Source organism: Moschus berezovskii, chromosome 1 (assembly GCF_049115385.1).
Source record: "Moschus berezovskii isolate FMDL1 chromosome 1, NW_MosBer_1.0, whole genome shotgun sequence".
Lineage (NCBI taxonomy): Eukaryota > Metazoa > Chordata > Mammalia > Artiodactyla > Moschidae > Moschus > Moschus berezovskii.
In genome coordinates this window covers 120,092,131-120,108,686 of record NC_142460.1, presented here as the reverse complement: position 1 = coordinate 120,108,686, position 16,556 = coordinate 120,092,131, and the positions used below count along the sequence as shown (strand labels likewise).

The 16,556-nt window shown below is 43.6% G+C and overlaps 1 protein-coding gene across 3 annotated transcripts in view; it reads right to left on the bottom strand.

Moving 5' to 3' along the window:
* LRRC31 (leucine rich repeat containing 31) overlaps positions 1 to 15,664 on the bottom strand; it is a 30,792-nt gene extending 15,128 nt beyond the window's left edge. For 2 of the 3 annotated variants that reach the window (XM_055410160.2, XM_055410185.2), the window contains exons 1-4: positions 15,533 to 15,664; positions 13,649 to 13,894; positions 4,656 to 4,799; positions 2,040 to 2,207 (exon numbers count right to left, since the gene is read on the bottom strand). In XM_055410160.2, the coding sequence (XP_055266135.2) occupies positions 2,040 to 2,207; positions 4,656 to 4,799; positions 13,649 to 13,838 (502 nt within the window). In that variant the 5' untranslated portion in view covers positions 13,839 to 13,894; positions 15,533 to 15,664. The remainder of the gene's footprint in view (positions 1 to 2,039; positions 2,208 to 4,655; positions 4,800 to 13,648; positions 13,895 to 15,532) is intronic. The other variant, XM_055410170.2, reaches the window with a different exon arrangement.
* Positions 15,665 to 16,556: the final 892 nt, after the last annotated feature.

The following is a 16,556-nucleotide window of genomic DNA, read 5'->3' as shown; positions in this document are numbered from 1 at the left end:
TATGCCCCATCTGCCATTAAGGCTAAGCAGAGTATGGATGATAAGAAAGCTCCTCCTGGTAAAGAGGACACAGAAGTCCTTCCAGAGAGGATAAATTCTTGTGGAGAGGGAAAAGGACACAAAACATCAGTGACAAGGTTGCAGACTCTCTCCTGAGCCAGGTGAGTTTGGAGTGAATCCCAGGGTAGAAATTCCACTTGCTGGGTTTCCCCTGTGGTCTGTGGTAAAGAATCTTCCTTGAAATGCAGGGGACACTGGTTCGATTCCTAGTCAGGGAAGATTCCACATGCCTCGGGGCAACTAAGCTCCTGTGCCACAACTACTGAAGCCTGAGCGCCCTAAAGCCTGTGCTCCTCAACAAGAGAAGCCACCACAGTGATGAACTCACGCACTGCAACTCGAGAGCAGACCCCACTTGCCACAACTAGAGAAAAGTCTGTGCAACGAAGACCCGGTGCCTACAAAAACAAAATTAAAATAAATTTAAACATTAAAAAAAGAAAATTTAATTTCTGGCTCCTTAAGGTTGGAGGATCATGAGAAAGATCAGATTAGTCAAAAATAAAGAAACTATACTTCTTTTCATGCCTGAGTAACAGTATGTTAAATTTAAACAGTATGCTACATGATAACCAGCTGCTAACCTGTGAGGCTAAATTGATCAGAGGCAACCACAGAAAGGTAATTTTGGATGGGGAAATAGGGAAAGAAGGAATTATCAATGATTGCATGCCTACTATGTGTCAAGAATGTAGTAGGTACTTTATGCTGCTGCTGCTGCTAAGTCACTTGAGTCGTGTCCGACTCTGTGTGACCCCACAGACGGCAGCCCACCAGGCTCTCCCATCCCTGGGATTCTCCAGGCAAGAACACTGGAGTGGGTTGCCATTTCCTTCTCCAATGCATGACAGTAAAAAGTGAAAGTGAAGTTGCTCAGTCGTGTCCAACTCTTAGCGACCCCATGGACTGCAGCCCACCAGGCTCCTCCAGCCATGGGATTTTCCAGGCAAGGTACTGGAGTGGGGTGCCATTGCCTTCTTCAGTAGGTACTTTATAAAAATTATTTAATCCTCACAATTTTTTGAGGTGGATATCATCCCCATTTCAGAGATAATAAAACCAAGGCTCAGAAAGGTTGTTTTGTCCATGGTCACAAAAATAGTTAGAAGTGGGACCAGGATTTGAACTAGGATCTGGCCATATTCTAGGGAATGATTAGAGAGAAGTGCATCTGTGTGTGCTCAGTCGTGTCTGACTCTGTGACCCCCATGGATTGTAGCCCACCAAACTCCTCTGTCCATGGGATGTTTCTGAAAATACTGGGGTGGATTGCCATTTCCTCCTCCAGTTTAGAGAAAAGACATTGGCATAAATTTTGTTGCTTTTACAGAAATCTTTACCGAGATGTAAATGATCAAAATACATAATTGAAATAAAGACTTGAGATGAAAAGAAGACTAAAAAAGTATGTCTGGCATCTAAAATCAGCAAGCATTCCAGTAAAGCAGCTGGGTTAGCAGCGTGACAAATTTTCGCCTACATTTTAGGTTATTCAATGTTCAACATACAAAACTAACTTAACTGAGGTTCTGGTTCTACTTAAACCATTGCTTTTATGTGAAAAATCTTGTTTTGATCAATTTTTAAAAAATAGGGATGGGAAAAGAAAAAAATATTTTGAAATTGGAAAGGATCTTAATTTATCTATCCCAACTTCTCTGTGTTACAGATGAGGTAACAGATCCAGAGTGAGCAAATTTTGCAATTATTGTTTCCATTTAAACTCCCTGAGACCAGAGGCTTGGTCAGCCTGTTCCCCTCTTTATCCCAGGGCTTAGTGCAATTCTGGGTACAGGTTACACAGTTCTCTAGAAAGTATGCAAATGCTCAACACAGCATTGCATCATGTACGGACAGCACTCTCATCCTCGTCCATGGGAATCCAAGGGGAGTGGTCACCCAGATAATTTGCCCTTGAGGGTTTGGATTGCAAAGATCCTTCCAGGCAAGCACTCTCTCAAGGGAAGCATTCAGCATACCCAGTGCCCGAACATCATCAGCGGTAAGTCTGCAACTACTCAGCCTCAGGATTTTTAACTTGCTGACACGATGCATTTGCTGGGTGAGTACATGGAGGTTTCCACCTATGACATCATTCCAGGAAATATCCAGTTTTTCCAAGTCTGGGAGAGAAGGCAGCAAAGCAGCTAGAAGTGAACACAAGAAAAGACAGATTTACATGTGGAATTTGTGATTTGTAGTAAACAGGATTCATCTACCGTTGTTGCTCTGTAAGAGGATAGAAGGAGGATGGACGGGCTGACTTTCTGCACAGCAGGGCTCCCTCAGGTGTGCAACTGGAGACATTGTGATATTACATATCCTACTTCTTGGGACCTTTTTTATTTCTGCCAAATAACTGCATTCTGAAAAGGCAGTGGTGTTTCTGTGAGATTTCACAAGAATTCCTTTACTGTAGTGGAAATGGTAATTCAGCTACAGCTGTTACTACCGCTGTCACTACAATGTGTATACTGGTCCCTTTATTTTGTAAACACTCTAACAACCATCACTCTGTCATTCTATTGGATCCTCAGGCTGAAGGCCTGGAGAACACTCTGTTGGCCACTCAGACAGTGCCCGTTAACTATTTTGTCTTATCTAGATCACCTGGGTATCACCATCTTACAAACCTCCTTTTATACCTACATGGGCCAACATGTGGAGGATTAGACAGGCACAAAGCCTGACCAGAACCTTCTCTGAGTCTCCTCCATTGCTCGCGAAAAATGAAGTTACTCTTTGTGAACAAAATTCTCCAAGGTTATCTTTATCTCCTGCGACAACAAGATTTGAGAGTGGAAATGCCAAAGTCAAGGGTGGAAAGTGTCTTTGCTTGCTTGCTTTTAAATATCTGTCTTGGATGTCAAAATAGTGGCAGCAGTTAGACATCACACGGTGAGCTTCTAGAGTTACAGGCACAGCAATTCCTAACCTTCCACCATTCTGAAGAAATTCTGAAGACACACTTAGGGGCAAAAAAATATATTTATGTTTTCTTTTTACCAGTGTTCAAAGTGTTAGTCACTCAGCATGTCCTACTCTTTGCGACTACATGTACTATAGTCCACCAGGCTCCTCTGTCCTTGGGATTCTCCAGGCAAGAATACTGGAGTGGGTTGCCATTTCCTTCTCCAGGGAATCTTCCCAGCCCAGGGATCAAACCCAGGTCTCCCACATTACAGGCAGATTCTTTACTGTCTGAGTCATCAGGGAAGCCCAAAGCATTTCAGCAATTTAATTTTGTTTACCATGATCTTAACTTTACAAAGTATGAAAGCCTATTGAACACATTAGAAGGCAAAACACTAGGATTCCTGGGACCCATTCTGTAAGATTTCAGTTCAGTGGGTTTGGGTTGGACTCAAGTATATGCATTTCCACAGGTTCTGCAAGATTCTGACACATACACAGGCATTTGAGAACCACAGGCATGGTTATAGTTTCCTATTAAGAGATCTGTCTCAAATGTAATGGCATGGATTTTAATTAAAATAGTCAAGGACAGCCCCCCCCCACTCAAAACGCAGTTCTTTTGATTCCTCTGTTGGTAGACACATTTAATGTGATTAAATACTTGACTTAAGATGTCCGAAAAAAGAGAATCTTTAAGAAAGTGATGGTGGTGGTGTTGGGGAGAGGGTTCTTTGCAATCCAACTCCTGCTGGAGTGTCACAAATAGTAGTTGTTCTTTTGTGTAAAAAAAGGTGTGAGCGATAATCACTAAGAATGATACTTTTCATTCCACAGACAACAACATGATGCCCCTTTAAATTCGAGCAGGGTTTGCTTTTATGGATGAGTTTATATCATACAGGAGGAGATGAGTTTCAGAGAGTTAGAGGTAATTAGTAGAGAGGTAAAAAGCAGACATTACTCTTTCAACAAAGGTCCGTCTAGTCAAGGCTATGGTTTTTCCCGTGGTCATGTATGGATGTAAGAGTTGGACTGTGAAGAAAGCTGATCGCCGAAGAATTGATGCTTTTGAACTGTGGTGTTGGAGAAGACTCTTGAGAGTCCCTTGGACTGCAAGGAGATCCAACCAGTCCATTCTAGAGGAGATCAATCCTGGGTGTTCATTGGAGGGACTGATGCTAAAGCTGAAACTCCAATACTTTGGCCACCTCATGCGAAGAGTTGACTCACTGGAAAAGACTCTGATGCTGGGAAAGATTGGGGGCGGGAGGAGAAGGGGACGACAGAGAATGAGATGGCTGGATGGCATCACCGACTCGATGGACATGAGTTTGAGTGAACTCCGGGAGTTGGTGATGGACAGGGAGGCCTGGCGTGCTGTGATTCATGGGGTCGCAAAGAGTTGGACACGACTGAGTGACTGAACTGAACTAAACTGAAAATTGCTCAGGAAAAACAAACCTCCCTCCTAAATTTGGTCTCAAATCTTTGAAACTTGAGGAAGAATCAATTGACTTGGTTTTTGTAAAAAAAAAAAAATAGCAATGTAGCTGCTCTTCCCGAATTCTCTAGGCCACCCTGCCGACCTCGGGTTACCAAGTGAGGATGGAGTGCTTCGCCCGCTCATCTCAGCTCTCTGTACCCTCTGTGCCTCTGGATAAGGTTGACTTCATACAGACCCGTCTCCCTCACATTCGCTGTTGTCAGTCTGCAGTTGTTCAGATCTAGACGCTTGTTGATGGCCTTCCTGCCCAGCTTCTTCAGAAACCACTCGTTTTCCTCCATCCTGGATCCCAATTCTGTTTCTGAAGCAAGAGTCTTGGCTGTATGATAAGAATAAAGAAGAATGTGCTGTGAATGACAGTATTGAAGCTGAGACACATGAGAAGACAGACAACTGTGAACTAGTCCTTTGTGAAAGCTCAGCTCAGAATGGAACGAAACCTGACCTCTGTCCCTGTGGCTGGTGCTCAACACTGGCTGCTCCAGGAATCCTTTGCCTACAATGGAGCCTGAGGAACTCAGGGGCTTTTCTTTCATGGCCTGACCCAGGCTTCTTGCATGGAGATTGAATCATGTTCCTAGATGAAGCGGTAAACTTGTGAACACCGCGTTTAAGACAGCTCTGGTGGAAGGATGTACAGACATGCTGGCCTCCTAACAGGACAGACAAGGAAGGGGGAACATTGCAATCCCCCCTGATGAGCCTCAGATGGCTAAAGGGAGCAAGTAAAGCACTTGCTGCTCATTTCCTAGACCCTTCAGTTAATAAATCCAGAGAGAGTAGTGCCTACAAGAGCTTTTGTATTTTCTCAACTCCTGCCAGAGAATATATTCAGAAAACCTCATTTGTCTTTGCTATTAGGTACTTTGTTTTTTTTTTAGGGACATATGTGACACCCTTGCCAAGTTCCTCTGTAATAACGCTGCACTATGTCACTAACATTTAAAAAGATTAAATAAAAATAAAAAGCTATAATTTTGTGTGTGTGTTAGTCTCTCAGTCATGTCTGACTCTTTGCGACCTCATGGGCTGTATTAATTTTATTAATTAATAATTTTATTGTCTGCTACTGCATGTGTCAACGTGTAAGCCACATATGGAACATACTGTACTTTTGTAAGACAAAATGAATAAGCATGTACAGACAGTGACTTTAAACAGGTCCTGTAGTGATAATACATATAGGGACTTCCCTGTTGGTGCAATAGTTAATAGTCCACGCTACCACCATAGGTGGCATGGGTTCAATCCCTTGTCAGGGAACTTAAATCCTGCATGCCGTGTGGTGAGGCCAAATAAATAAATAAAATATATACAAACAGTATGCATACTGGAATCCAATAGGAAAGCATACGTTCCAAATGTACAGTAATACTCTACTAACCCTGACAAAAAAGTATACAAATCATATAAAGAAATAAATTGGCACCAGTGAAAATGAAAAGATAGCAGCATTACCAGAGTAGTAAATTTAGACTAAAATATTCACAGGATAATAAAGACTCCATCTCTCTTCTGCAGTGGGTCTAGTGGCTTGCCATTCTTAAGAAAACCACCTACAGGCTGTACATCTTTGATAGGATGGTTGGTGTTGCCACACTCTACCAGTAAGAGGCAGCATCATCCACCCACCATTTACCTCTTCACTCTGGCCTTCAATTTTTATTACAGTAAGTTGTATACAAGGTATTTTATTTTGGGTAAGTTTGCAGATTTAAGAAAAACAAAAATACCATGTCCAATTAACCTTAAACTTCTGGTAAACAAAGAATCATTGTTTAGTAAAAGTACATCCCAAATAATGCAGGTATTTTTCTTTTTCTGACAACCCTAATTTGGGGTGGATCAGAGGAGAGTTATGGATGAGGGGGTCGAAGAGGGACTGCCTCTTACATGCCAGTGAGGACAGAACATTTTGTGTACGCTTGGTGCAAGGAATTGGAAGCACACTGTCTCACAGATTTGGAAGCCGAGACTCAGACTGTTAATTGGTCAGCAGCCGAATCAGAATTTGAACCCAGCACAACTGCTCCGAAGCCCATTATGTGTATGTGCTTTTTAAATTTTTGTGCTTAAAATTTTTTTCTCTGCATTGTCTTATTGCGCTCCTTTTTGTCTTTTAGCTTTTTTACCTCTGTAGGTTCAACCTACAACCATGCTCAAGTTCCAGCTTCACCAAGCCCTCTGTTTCTTTGTTTTCTCCTCAAGCCACTGTTCTGTCAATCATTTCCTTTATTGTCAAATGTTTGAAAAGAGTGGGGTGTGCTTGCTGGCTCCACTTCTTCAACACAGTTAGCAATTAATCCTCCACATTCTAGTTGCCGTGCTCACCTGGCCGAATAAACTTTCTCCAAGGTCACCACCACCAATGATGTATGTATGGTCAGGCCATTAAGGATGGTTGTTCCCTTGATCTCTCTCCATCTCCTACTTGACCAGGCCCTGCTTCCCTCACGTGACTATCCAGTCCTCTTCATTACAGGGTCTAATCAGTAACTGCCTGTCTGCTTGCCCCCGCCCCAGCTGCTGGTTTCCCTGGTTACTGATGAGCCCACCTCCCCTATAAATGGTAGCCTCCTTCTCCTGGTGAATATCCAAGACTGCTGCCATGTTCTGCCCATTATCTGTCACATATGGTGGGGTGCGACTCCAGCACCTTTGTGTAAGATGCCCCTAACCACTGGACACTGCTGTTACCAGGCTTTTTCTTTGGTCTTAAGTCTGGGCAACTACAAGATTTGCAGGCCAGAGGGGTGCAGCCCAACAACCAACCAACTGACAGATTCTGAAATCCCTTTGCAGACCATATCCTACTTGGGTGCTCTGTAATATATATTTTATATGATTGGCAAGTCCCAAGGCATCGCAACTGGAAAACCTAGATCAAGTTGTGGGTCTATCAGGTAAGCAAGTCATTTAACTACTCTGAGCCTTGGTTTACTCATCTATAAAATGGAAACTATAATTCCCACCTGGTTCATTTACCAGGAGTGTAGTGACTTAAAGTTGCTGAACCTTCCCAGGAAGATGGGACTCTACAATACCTTTGACATGATACATACTTTGTAAACACTGTTGAATGAACAAATAACTAAATGAGTGAATGAATGAATATTAGCTTTATAGTTCCTCATTACCAAAATCAAGATGATAAATCTTTATCAAAAAACCTAAGTATAAGTATGAGTACCCATTTTTGAGGCCCCCACACATCAGCTTACAGACCATATGTATGTTTTTTTATATCTATGAAACTCTTCCTTCAAAAAATATCTTATGTCACAGCTCAATATATATAACCAACGAGTCAGATCTGCTACAGGTTCAGTTCAGTTCAGTTCAGTCGCTCAGTCGTGTCCACCTCTCCGCGACCCCACGAATCACAGCATGCCAGGCCTCCCTGTCCATCACCAACTCCCGGAGTTCACTCAAACTCATGTCCACAGAGTCAGTGATGCCATCCAGCCATCTCATTCTCCATCGTCCCCTTCTCCTCCCGCCCCCAACCTTTCCCAGCATCAGAGTCTTTTCCAGTGAGTCAACTCATCGCATGAGGTGGCCAAAGTATTGCAGTTTCAGCTTCATCATCAGTCCCTCCAATGAACACCCAGGATTGATCTCCTTTAGAATGGACTGGTTGGATCTCCAAGCGGTACAAGGGACTCTCAAGAGTCTTCTCCAACACCACAGTTCAAAAGCATCGATTCTTCGGCGATCAGCTTTCTTCACAGTCCAACTCTCACATCCAATCATGACCACTGGAAAAACCATTGCCTTGACCAGACGGACCTTGGTTGGCAAAGTAATGTCTCTGCTTTTTAATATACTACCAAGGTTGGTCATAACTTTCCTTCCAAGGAGCAAGCGTCTTTTAATTTCATGGCTGCAATCAGCATCTACAGTGATTTTGGAGCCCAAAAAAATAAAGTCTGACACTGTTTCCACTGTTTTTCCATCTATTTCCCATGAAGTGATGGGACCAGATACCATGATCTTCGTTTTCTGAATGTTGAGCTTCAAGCCAACCTTTTCACTCTCCTCTTTCACTTTCATCAAGAGGCTTTTGAGTTCCTCTTCACTTTCTGCCATAAGGGTGGTGTCATCTGCATATCTGAGGTTTTTGATATTTCTCCCAGCAATCTTGATTCCAGCTTGTGCTTCTTCCAGCCCAGCGTTCCTCATGATGTACTCTGCATATAAGTTAAGTAAGCAAGGTGACAATATACAACCTTGACGTACACCTTTTCCTATTTGGAACCAGTCTGTTGTTCCATGTCCAGTTCTAATTGTTGCTTCCTGACCTGCATACAGGTTTCTCAAGAGGCAGGTCAGGTGGTCTGGGATTCCCATCTCTTTCAGAATGTTCCACAGTTTATTGTGATCCACACAGTCAAAGGCTTTGGCATAGTCAATGAAGCAGAAATAGATGTTTTTCTGAAACTCTCTTGCTTTCTCCATGATCCAGTGGATGTTGGCAATTTGATCTCTGGTTCCTCTGCCTTTTCTAAAACCTGCTTGAACATCTGGGAGTTCACGGTTTACATACTGCTGAAGCCTGGCTTGGAGAATTTTGAGCATGACTTTACTAGCGTGTAGATGAGTGCAATTGTGTGGTAGTTTGAGCATTCTTTGGCATTGCCTTTCTTTGGGATTGGAATGAAGACTGACCTCTTCCAGTCCTCTGGCCACTGCTGAGTTTTCCAAATCTGCTGGCATATTGAGTGCAGCACTTTCACAGCATCATCTTTCAAGACTTGAAATAGCTCAACTGGAATTCCATCACCTCCACTAGCTTTGTTAGTAGTGATGCTTTCTAAGGCCCACTTGACTTCACATTCCAAGATGTCTGGCTCTAGGTCAGTGATCACGTTATCATGACTATCTTGGTCGTGAAGATCTTTTTTGTACAGTTCTTCTGTGTAGCTATTGCTAAAGGAGGGCTGGCGCTCCGTAGAGGGGACAAAGTGACCACATGTGAGCAGCTCCGTGGAGCGAGTCAGGGCCTTTTCTGGCTGCTGTTCTACTGAACCAAATTCTTGCTTCTCCAGGAGATTCTGTGAGCCAAGCAGGATCTTCCTCATTAGGTTCTTTTCCAAGCTAAACCTGGAGAGGTTGGCTTCTGTTGTTTACAACCAAGAATCCTAATACTCTCATAAAACACGATTATATGTTTGTAACATGGGTGGTGTCGTAGAGGGAATCAAGATAACAAGTTCCTGTTATCAAGAAGCTACCTGTCTGATGGAGGAGACAGATGAAAGAGCCATGGTCACAGTACAGAGAAGAAGTACAATGGTAGAGGCCAGCAGGGGTGCCAGGTGGCTCAGGGTAGAGACAGTAAGTGCTTCAGTTCTTGGGATGGGCCTTGGCAAGCTTCCCAGTGAAAGTATTAGTCACTCAGTCATATCTGACTCTTTGCAACCCCATGAACTGTAGCCCACCAGGCTTCTCTGTCCCTGGGATTCTCCAGGCAAGAATACTGAAGCGGGTTGCCATTTCCTTCTCCAGGAGATCTTTCCAACCCAGGAATCAAACCCAAGTCTCCCGCATTACGGGCAAGTTCTTCACTGTCTGAGCCACCAGGGAAGCCTAAGTGAAAGTGGTAGATAAATCGCACCTTAAAGATGAGTTGGAGTCAGGCAGGTGGGTGGTCAGGAGGGAGGGATAAGTGGGGGAGGGGTGCGGAGGGAGGATAGAGACACAAGGACACAGGGAACCACTCTGGGGGAATGTGGCCAGATCAGGAAACTGCAGGTAAATCACAATATCAGCAGTAGAGGATGAATGTGAGGTTGGGGGAAGGCAGAGGCCGTGAAGAGAGATTCAGCTTACCACAAACACCATGAAGACCATGTTTGAGAATATAGACTTTCTCTTTAAGGCAAGAAAGACTCAGTGAAGAATTTCAAACTGGTGGAAGACATCTGTGGTTTAGAAAGAGCACCCGGTGGAAGTGTGGGGGACAGACTGGCAAGAGAGCAAGACCAGGAGGAGAGAAACCAGGCAGGGAACAGCAGCAGTGGTCCATGCAGTAGACAAGAAAGCCAGGACAGCAACAGAGAGGACCAGCTAGGTCCCAGAGCCATTTGGGGGACAATTCATATAACTCCAGGGGCCACTGAGTTTGGGGAGAAATGAAAATGGAGAAGCCATGCACATCTTGAGAGGCTGGTATTGGCCAGCTGAGATAACCAGCTGACCGCACTGTTAATTTAATCATGATAGTAGGTATCCATTGGGGCCTCCCAAGTGGCTCAGTGGTAAAGAATCCGCTTGCTGACAGAGGAGATGCAGGTTTCATCCCTGGGTTGGGAAGATCCCCTGGAGGAGGAAGTGGCAACCCAATCCAGTGTTCTTGCCTGTGGAATCCCATGGACAGAGAAGCCTGGCAGGCTCCAGTCCATAGGGTTGCAAAAAGTCAGACACAACTGAGCACTACTGCATGGCTATCCATTAACCATGTTCCTAAAGCTCCAAATCATACTTTAGAACAAATAGCAACAACTTTCTGATTACCTTCTTTTAAAGATAGACTTCTTAATTTTCTACTTTCAAAAATGTATTCAAACTGCTCACAGGTTAAGTGATGTTTCTGGTATTTGGTACAAATAATCTGACAGACATGGGGGTAAGTATAAATGAAATAAGACTGGCCATGGGTTGATAATTGTTAGAGGGAGGTAATCATGGGGACTCATACTGTTCTCTCCTTTATACGTGTTTGCATGAAAAGTATAAATGCTTTTAAAATACATTTACTCTAATAATATATTGAGGACACTGTATATGTCATGACTTTAGAGAGAGAGTGGCAATATTTTCATAACCCTTGAATTTTGTAATCTCTGTGCTGGGAACTTTCAGCTATTTAGTGTAACACAGTGAAGCAGAATACAAGGCAGAGGGAAAGTCAAAGATATTCACCAAAGGGCAAAAAAAGGAACTTAAGTAATTATGCCATAGGCATGGAATGGAATATTATGCCACTGTCAAAAGTAGACATATGAACATCATGTAACCATGCAAGAACTGAACAGTATAATAAGTCCCAGAAGTAGGATCACAGCTCCATGTAAGCTCAGGAGGGTTTTATAAGCTCTTCTATTAAAAAAACCTCTTGATGAAAGTGAAAGAGGAGAGTGAAAAGGTTGGCTTGAAACTCAACATTCAGAAAACAAAGATCATGGCATCTGGTCCCATCACTTCATGGGAAATAGATGGGGAAACAGTGGAAACAGTGTCAGACTTTATTTTTTGGGGCTCCAAAATCACTGCAGATGCTGATTGCAGCCATGAAATTAAAAGACGCTTACTCCTTGGAAGGAAAATTATGACCAACCTCAGTTCAGTTCAGTTCAGTCGCTCAGTCGTGTCCGACTCTTTGTGACCCCATGAATCACAGCACGCCAGGCCTCCCTGTCCATTACCAACTCCCAGAGTTCACTCAAACTCATGTCCATCAAGTCAGTGATGCCATCCAGCCATCTCATTCTCTGTCGTCCCCTTCTCCTCCTGCCCCCAATCCCTCCCAGCATCAGACTCTTTTCCAGTGAGTCAGCTTGTCGCATGAGGTAGCCAAAGTATTGGAGTTTCAGCTGTAGCATCAGTCCTTCCAATGAACACCCAGGATTGATCTCCTTTAGGATGGACTGGTTGGATCTCCTTGCTAGACAGTATATTAAAAAGCAGAGACATTACTTTGCCAACGAAGGTTCGTCTAGTCAAGGCTATGGTTTTTCCAGTGGTCATGTATGGATGTGAGAGTTGGACTGTGAAGAAGGCTGATCGCCGAAGAATTGATGCTTTTGAACTATGGTGATGGAGAACTCTTGAGAGTCCTTTGGACTATAAGGAGATCCAACCAGTCCATTCTAAAGGAGATCAATCCTGGAAGGACTGATGCTAAATTGGATCAATCCTGGAAGGACTGATAGTAAAGCTGAAACTCCAATACTTTGGCCACTTCATGCGACGAGTTGACTCACTGGAAAAGACTGATGCTGGGAGGGATTGGGGGCGGGAGGAGAAGGGGACGACAGAAAATGAGATGGTTGGATGGCATCACCGACTCGATGGACATGAGTTTGAGTCAACTCCGGGAATTGGTGATGGACAGGGAGGCCTGGTGTGCTGTGATTCATGGGGTCGCAAAGAGTCGGACACGACTGAGCGACTGAACTGAACTGAACTGGGCAAAGTACATCCGTTTGGCCTCTGCTGCCTCTCTGACTAGGCTCCTACTACTCTCGTCCTCTCTCCCTCTCTCATCCTGCTTCAGCATCCCTAACCTCCTGGCCATCTCTCAAGCACTCCAGGCTCACTCCCATATTGGGCCTTTGCATTTACAGATCCCTTTGCCTGGAAAGCTACTCCCTAAAATATCTATATGGTTGGCTTCATTCATTCTACGTGGCTGCCTTTCAGATCTCAGCTCAGAGTTTGTTACTAAATCAGAAACTCCTTCCTGCCAACTGCATCTAAAATTACCCCAGCCCATCATTCGCTATCTCCTTAGATTGCTTATTGGTCTTCATATGACTTATCACACAAAAAGTATGCCTGCTTTTGGTTCTTTGTGTACATAAGGTTCTCTTTTTCATGGCTTTATTTCTAATAAGTGACTGGCATGTAAGAGGTACTCAATATTTGTTGGTTGGTTGGTTGACCATAAATATATGCATATGAAAAGAATCTGAAAAGAATCTTGAAGAGATAGCATTTTGTGTTAAAATGAAAGGAAACTGGGTATTTTTCTCTAAACCTTTCTGCAACATAATTACTTTTGATAATTTAAAAGTAAACTGAGCAAATTATTTAAAACATTTAACAAAATAAATGTTTAGAACAGATTTCATTATATTAGGTGTCATTTAACTCATGTCATCTCTTTAGGGGAGAATGCTAATTCACTTCAGTCATGTCCAAATCTTTGTGACCCTATGGACTGTAGCCCACCAGTTTCCTCTGTCCATGGAATTCTGCAGTAAAGAATACTTGAGTGGGTTGCCATGCCCTCCTCCAGGGGATCTTTCCAACCCAGGGATTGAAATTACTTCTCTTGCAACTCCCACATTACAGGCTGATTCCTTACCTCTGAGCCACGGGGGAAGCCCTTAGGGGAGAAAATTGATCTAAAAAATTAAGAAATAACATCAGGCAGAAGCTTACCAGTGTCTAAGAAGATTGTCTTTGGTGTCTTGTCTTGGGGTTGGGAATCAGTTGTTTTAGGGTCAATGCTCTCTTTTCTGCTTCCAGCTTTGGGAAACCTGGATTTTGACCCCTTGATGCTCTCGTTGACAAGTGGAGCCTGGGGTGTAGTTTCTCCATCTGAGGAACTTTTCTTCCCTGTTCGACTCATGGTCAAGTTGAATAGGGTCTTTCTCAATAAGCCATCTGCCTGTGGTTTTCTGTTTTCTAGGATTTCAGAAAGAGAAGAGAATAAGACTGTCAAGCCTCTGTGAAATCCAACTTCCCTACACACGTTTTTGTTCCCCTTTCTGTTCTTATTGCTGGTAATGTTTAACATAGAAATGAGAAGGACGTAACCCAGGATCCTGGAACTAACAGATGGCAGCAGATACAAATTCAAAGCAAATCTGAGTTTGAAACTTTGCCCTATTTTATTGTGAGAAACGATTCTTTAAACACCACTTCGACAAGTGCATTGAATGTGTTGATGCCTTTTAAATTTCAACAGTCTTAGTTACCTTCTGAGAGAGATTGTATAAAAGAAGTTGGTGTGCCTCTAAGCTCCCTGGCCCTTTGCAAACTGTCACCCAGAGGAGACTGCTAACGTGGTAGAAAGATGGCCCCATATGCCAACAATTACCCTGGGACAAGGGCTATCAGGGAGGAGAGACCCCTGTGGTCAGGGAACCCACCATTGGACTAAGCCTGGCTTGGAGCATAACTCTGAGCAATGAGTGACATTACCTCGATTTCGAGATAGTTAAAAAGAGAGAAGGGAAAGTGTCCCAGGTAGGAAAAATCAGGCTCAAAAGCTTTCAGGTATGAAGACCTAAAGGAGCCTGGGGTTGCCTCAAGGAGTGGATTCTGGGTGCCTGGAGCAAGGGATGTGGGGGATGGAGGTTAGGGGTAGGTCTGGTGTGACTTGAGGCTCAAGATTCATGAAGGTTTAGTCTATCGTCCCTCCTGGGATCTCCTTACATTTTAAGGGAGGATTAAAATGGCGCTAGTGGTAAAGAATCTGCCTATCAATGCAGAAGACCCAAGAGAGATGCTGGTTCCATCCCTGGGTAGGAAAGATCCCCCGGAGTAAGAAATGGCAACCCACTCCAGTATTCTTGCCTGGAAAATCCCATGGACAGAGGAGTCTGGCAGGCTACAGTTCATGGGGCTGCAGAGAGTCAGACACGACTGAGCAAAGCAGTTAAGTAGTAAAGACTTAAACTAAAGGGATAAAACTATAAATGGAATTTTAGATTCTGCTATTAAAGTTTACATTCTGTCCTTAGGTTAGGGCCTAATAGATATTCTTGAAATAACAATGTTCATGGCTCCCTCCCTATAAAATAGGTCATTCTGTAATACTACATTCCAGAATGGTTCAAGAAACATTTTGCACACAGGGGCTCTTCAATGACCTTGCAGAGCCCACCTCCATGCTTGGGGGATGGAATGTTCCTAATACTTAGAGAACTACTTTAATTATTTCATTTAGTTATTTTTGGCCCTGATTAAGGATGGAACCCATGCCCCTGCAGTGGAAGGTCAGAGTCTTAACCACTAGACTGCCAGAAAAGTCCCCTGGAGTGCTATTTTAGAAGTAACAGCTAGGGGTCTTTTTTTTGTTTTTTGGTCTTTTCAAACTAGAGCAGGATTCAGCCCAGGTTTATACAGGAACAGACAGCCATGGGACCCGACAGCTGTCCAGCTACAGCCCCACAGCTGACCAAGCCTCTGAAGGTTAGAGAGACCTTTAGCTTGTGAATCCAGCCACAACCTGCAGCCATGCCTGCCCCATTTCAATTCCACCATCACCCAAGGGCCCTTTTCCTTTCACTGCTTCTCTGGCACCCACCCAAGACTTACCTCCATGGTCACTTTCACTCAATTACACCTTTTGGAGGTGTATACACAGCCATTCTCTGGAGAGCCATCCCAGTAAATGCTTCCCCTTTTTCTCCCCCTCCTTAAATGTTATGACTTCAACTCCCAAGTCTTAAGAAAACACTGCTGGATGGTGCTCCAGGATGTGGTCATTTACCCACATGAAGCCCCACCCAGCTGGTGAGGCCCTGCTGGGTTCTCTGTGTACACGAGGACACGACAGAGCAGACGGGAAGGGCCGGGAGCCAGGAAGGGTTAGGAACTACACAGAGGAAACAACTCACAGTGGGGAACGAGGAAAGCAGAAAGTAAAAGAAAGCTGCGAGCCAACAGGGAATCAGAAAAATTCCAAGCATGAGGAAGGCGGGCTTGTGAGAGCAAAGGGGAAAGCACCCGCCCATTTCTTGAAACACAGTGGGTTAAGCAGTAGGTTACCATGCTTAGAAAAGAAATGTTTTCAAAATGTCTTTGGGAAATTCCTCTTTATATACAAACTTGAACAAGTTCTCGGGCTTTCTCACAGCAACTCAAGCAACTCAAACTCTGGCTTCCCCCTCATTTCTGTGCTGGGTTTTACACTGTGAAGGTAAACAAACCCTGGAAACTGAGTTCAGGGAACTTTTCAGATCATAGCATAATTAGACTACAGCCACAAAAGAAAACAGGTTTTTCCTCTTCTCCCAGAATCAGAGGCATTCACTTAAAAGCTCTTTGGGAAAACCAATGGCTGACATTTAGTTGAGTAGTTATTGTTGATAACTTACTGTATTATCAGTTGGCGAGGCTATTTGCCATGAAACTCCAAGGATAATACATATTTGACACATTATTTCTGTTACTTTTAAGTGATTTTTATTTATTTTTGCAGAAGTGAGGAATACCTTTTTTTTCCTCCATCCTTAGGTTTTGGCTTAACGTTTATTTAAAATTTTCAAGGAATGCTTTCAAAGGCCTTAAAATTTTGATCCAGTGTTTTCAGAGTGAATCGTACTTTCAGTGTTGCTTG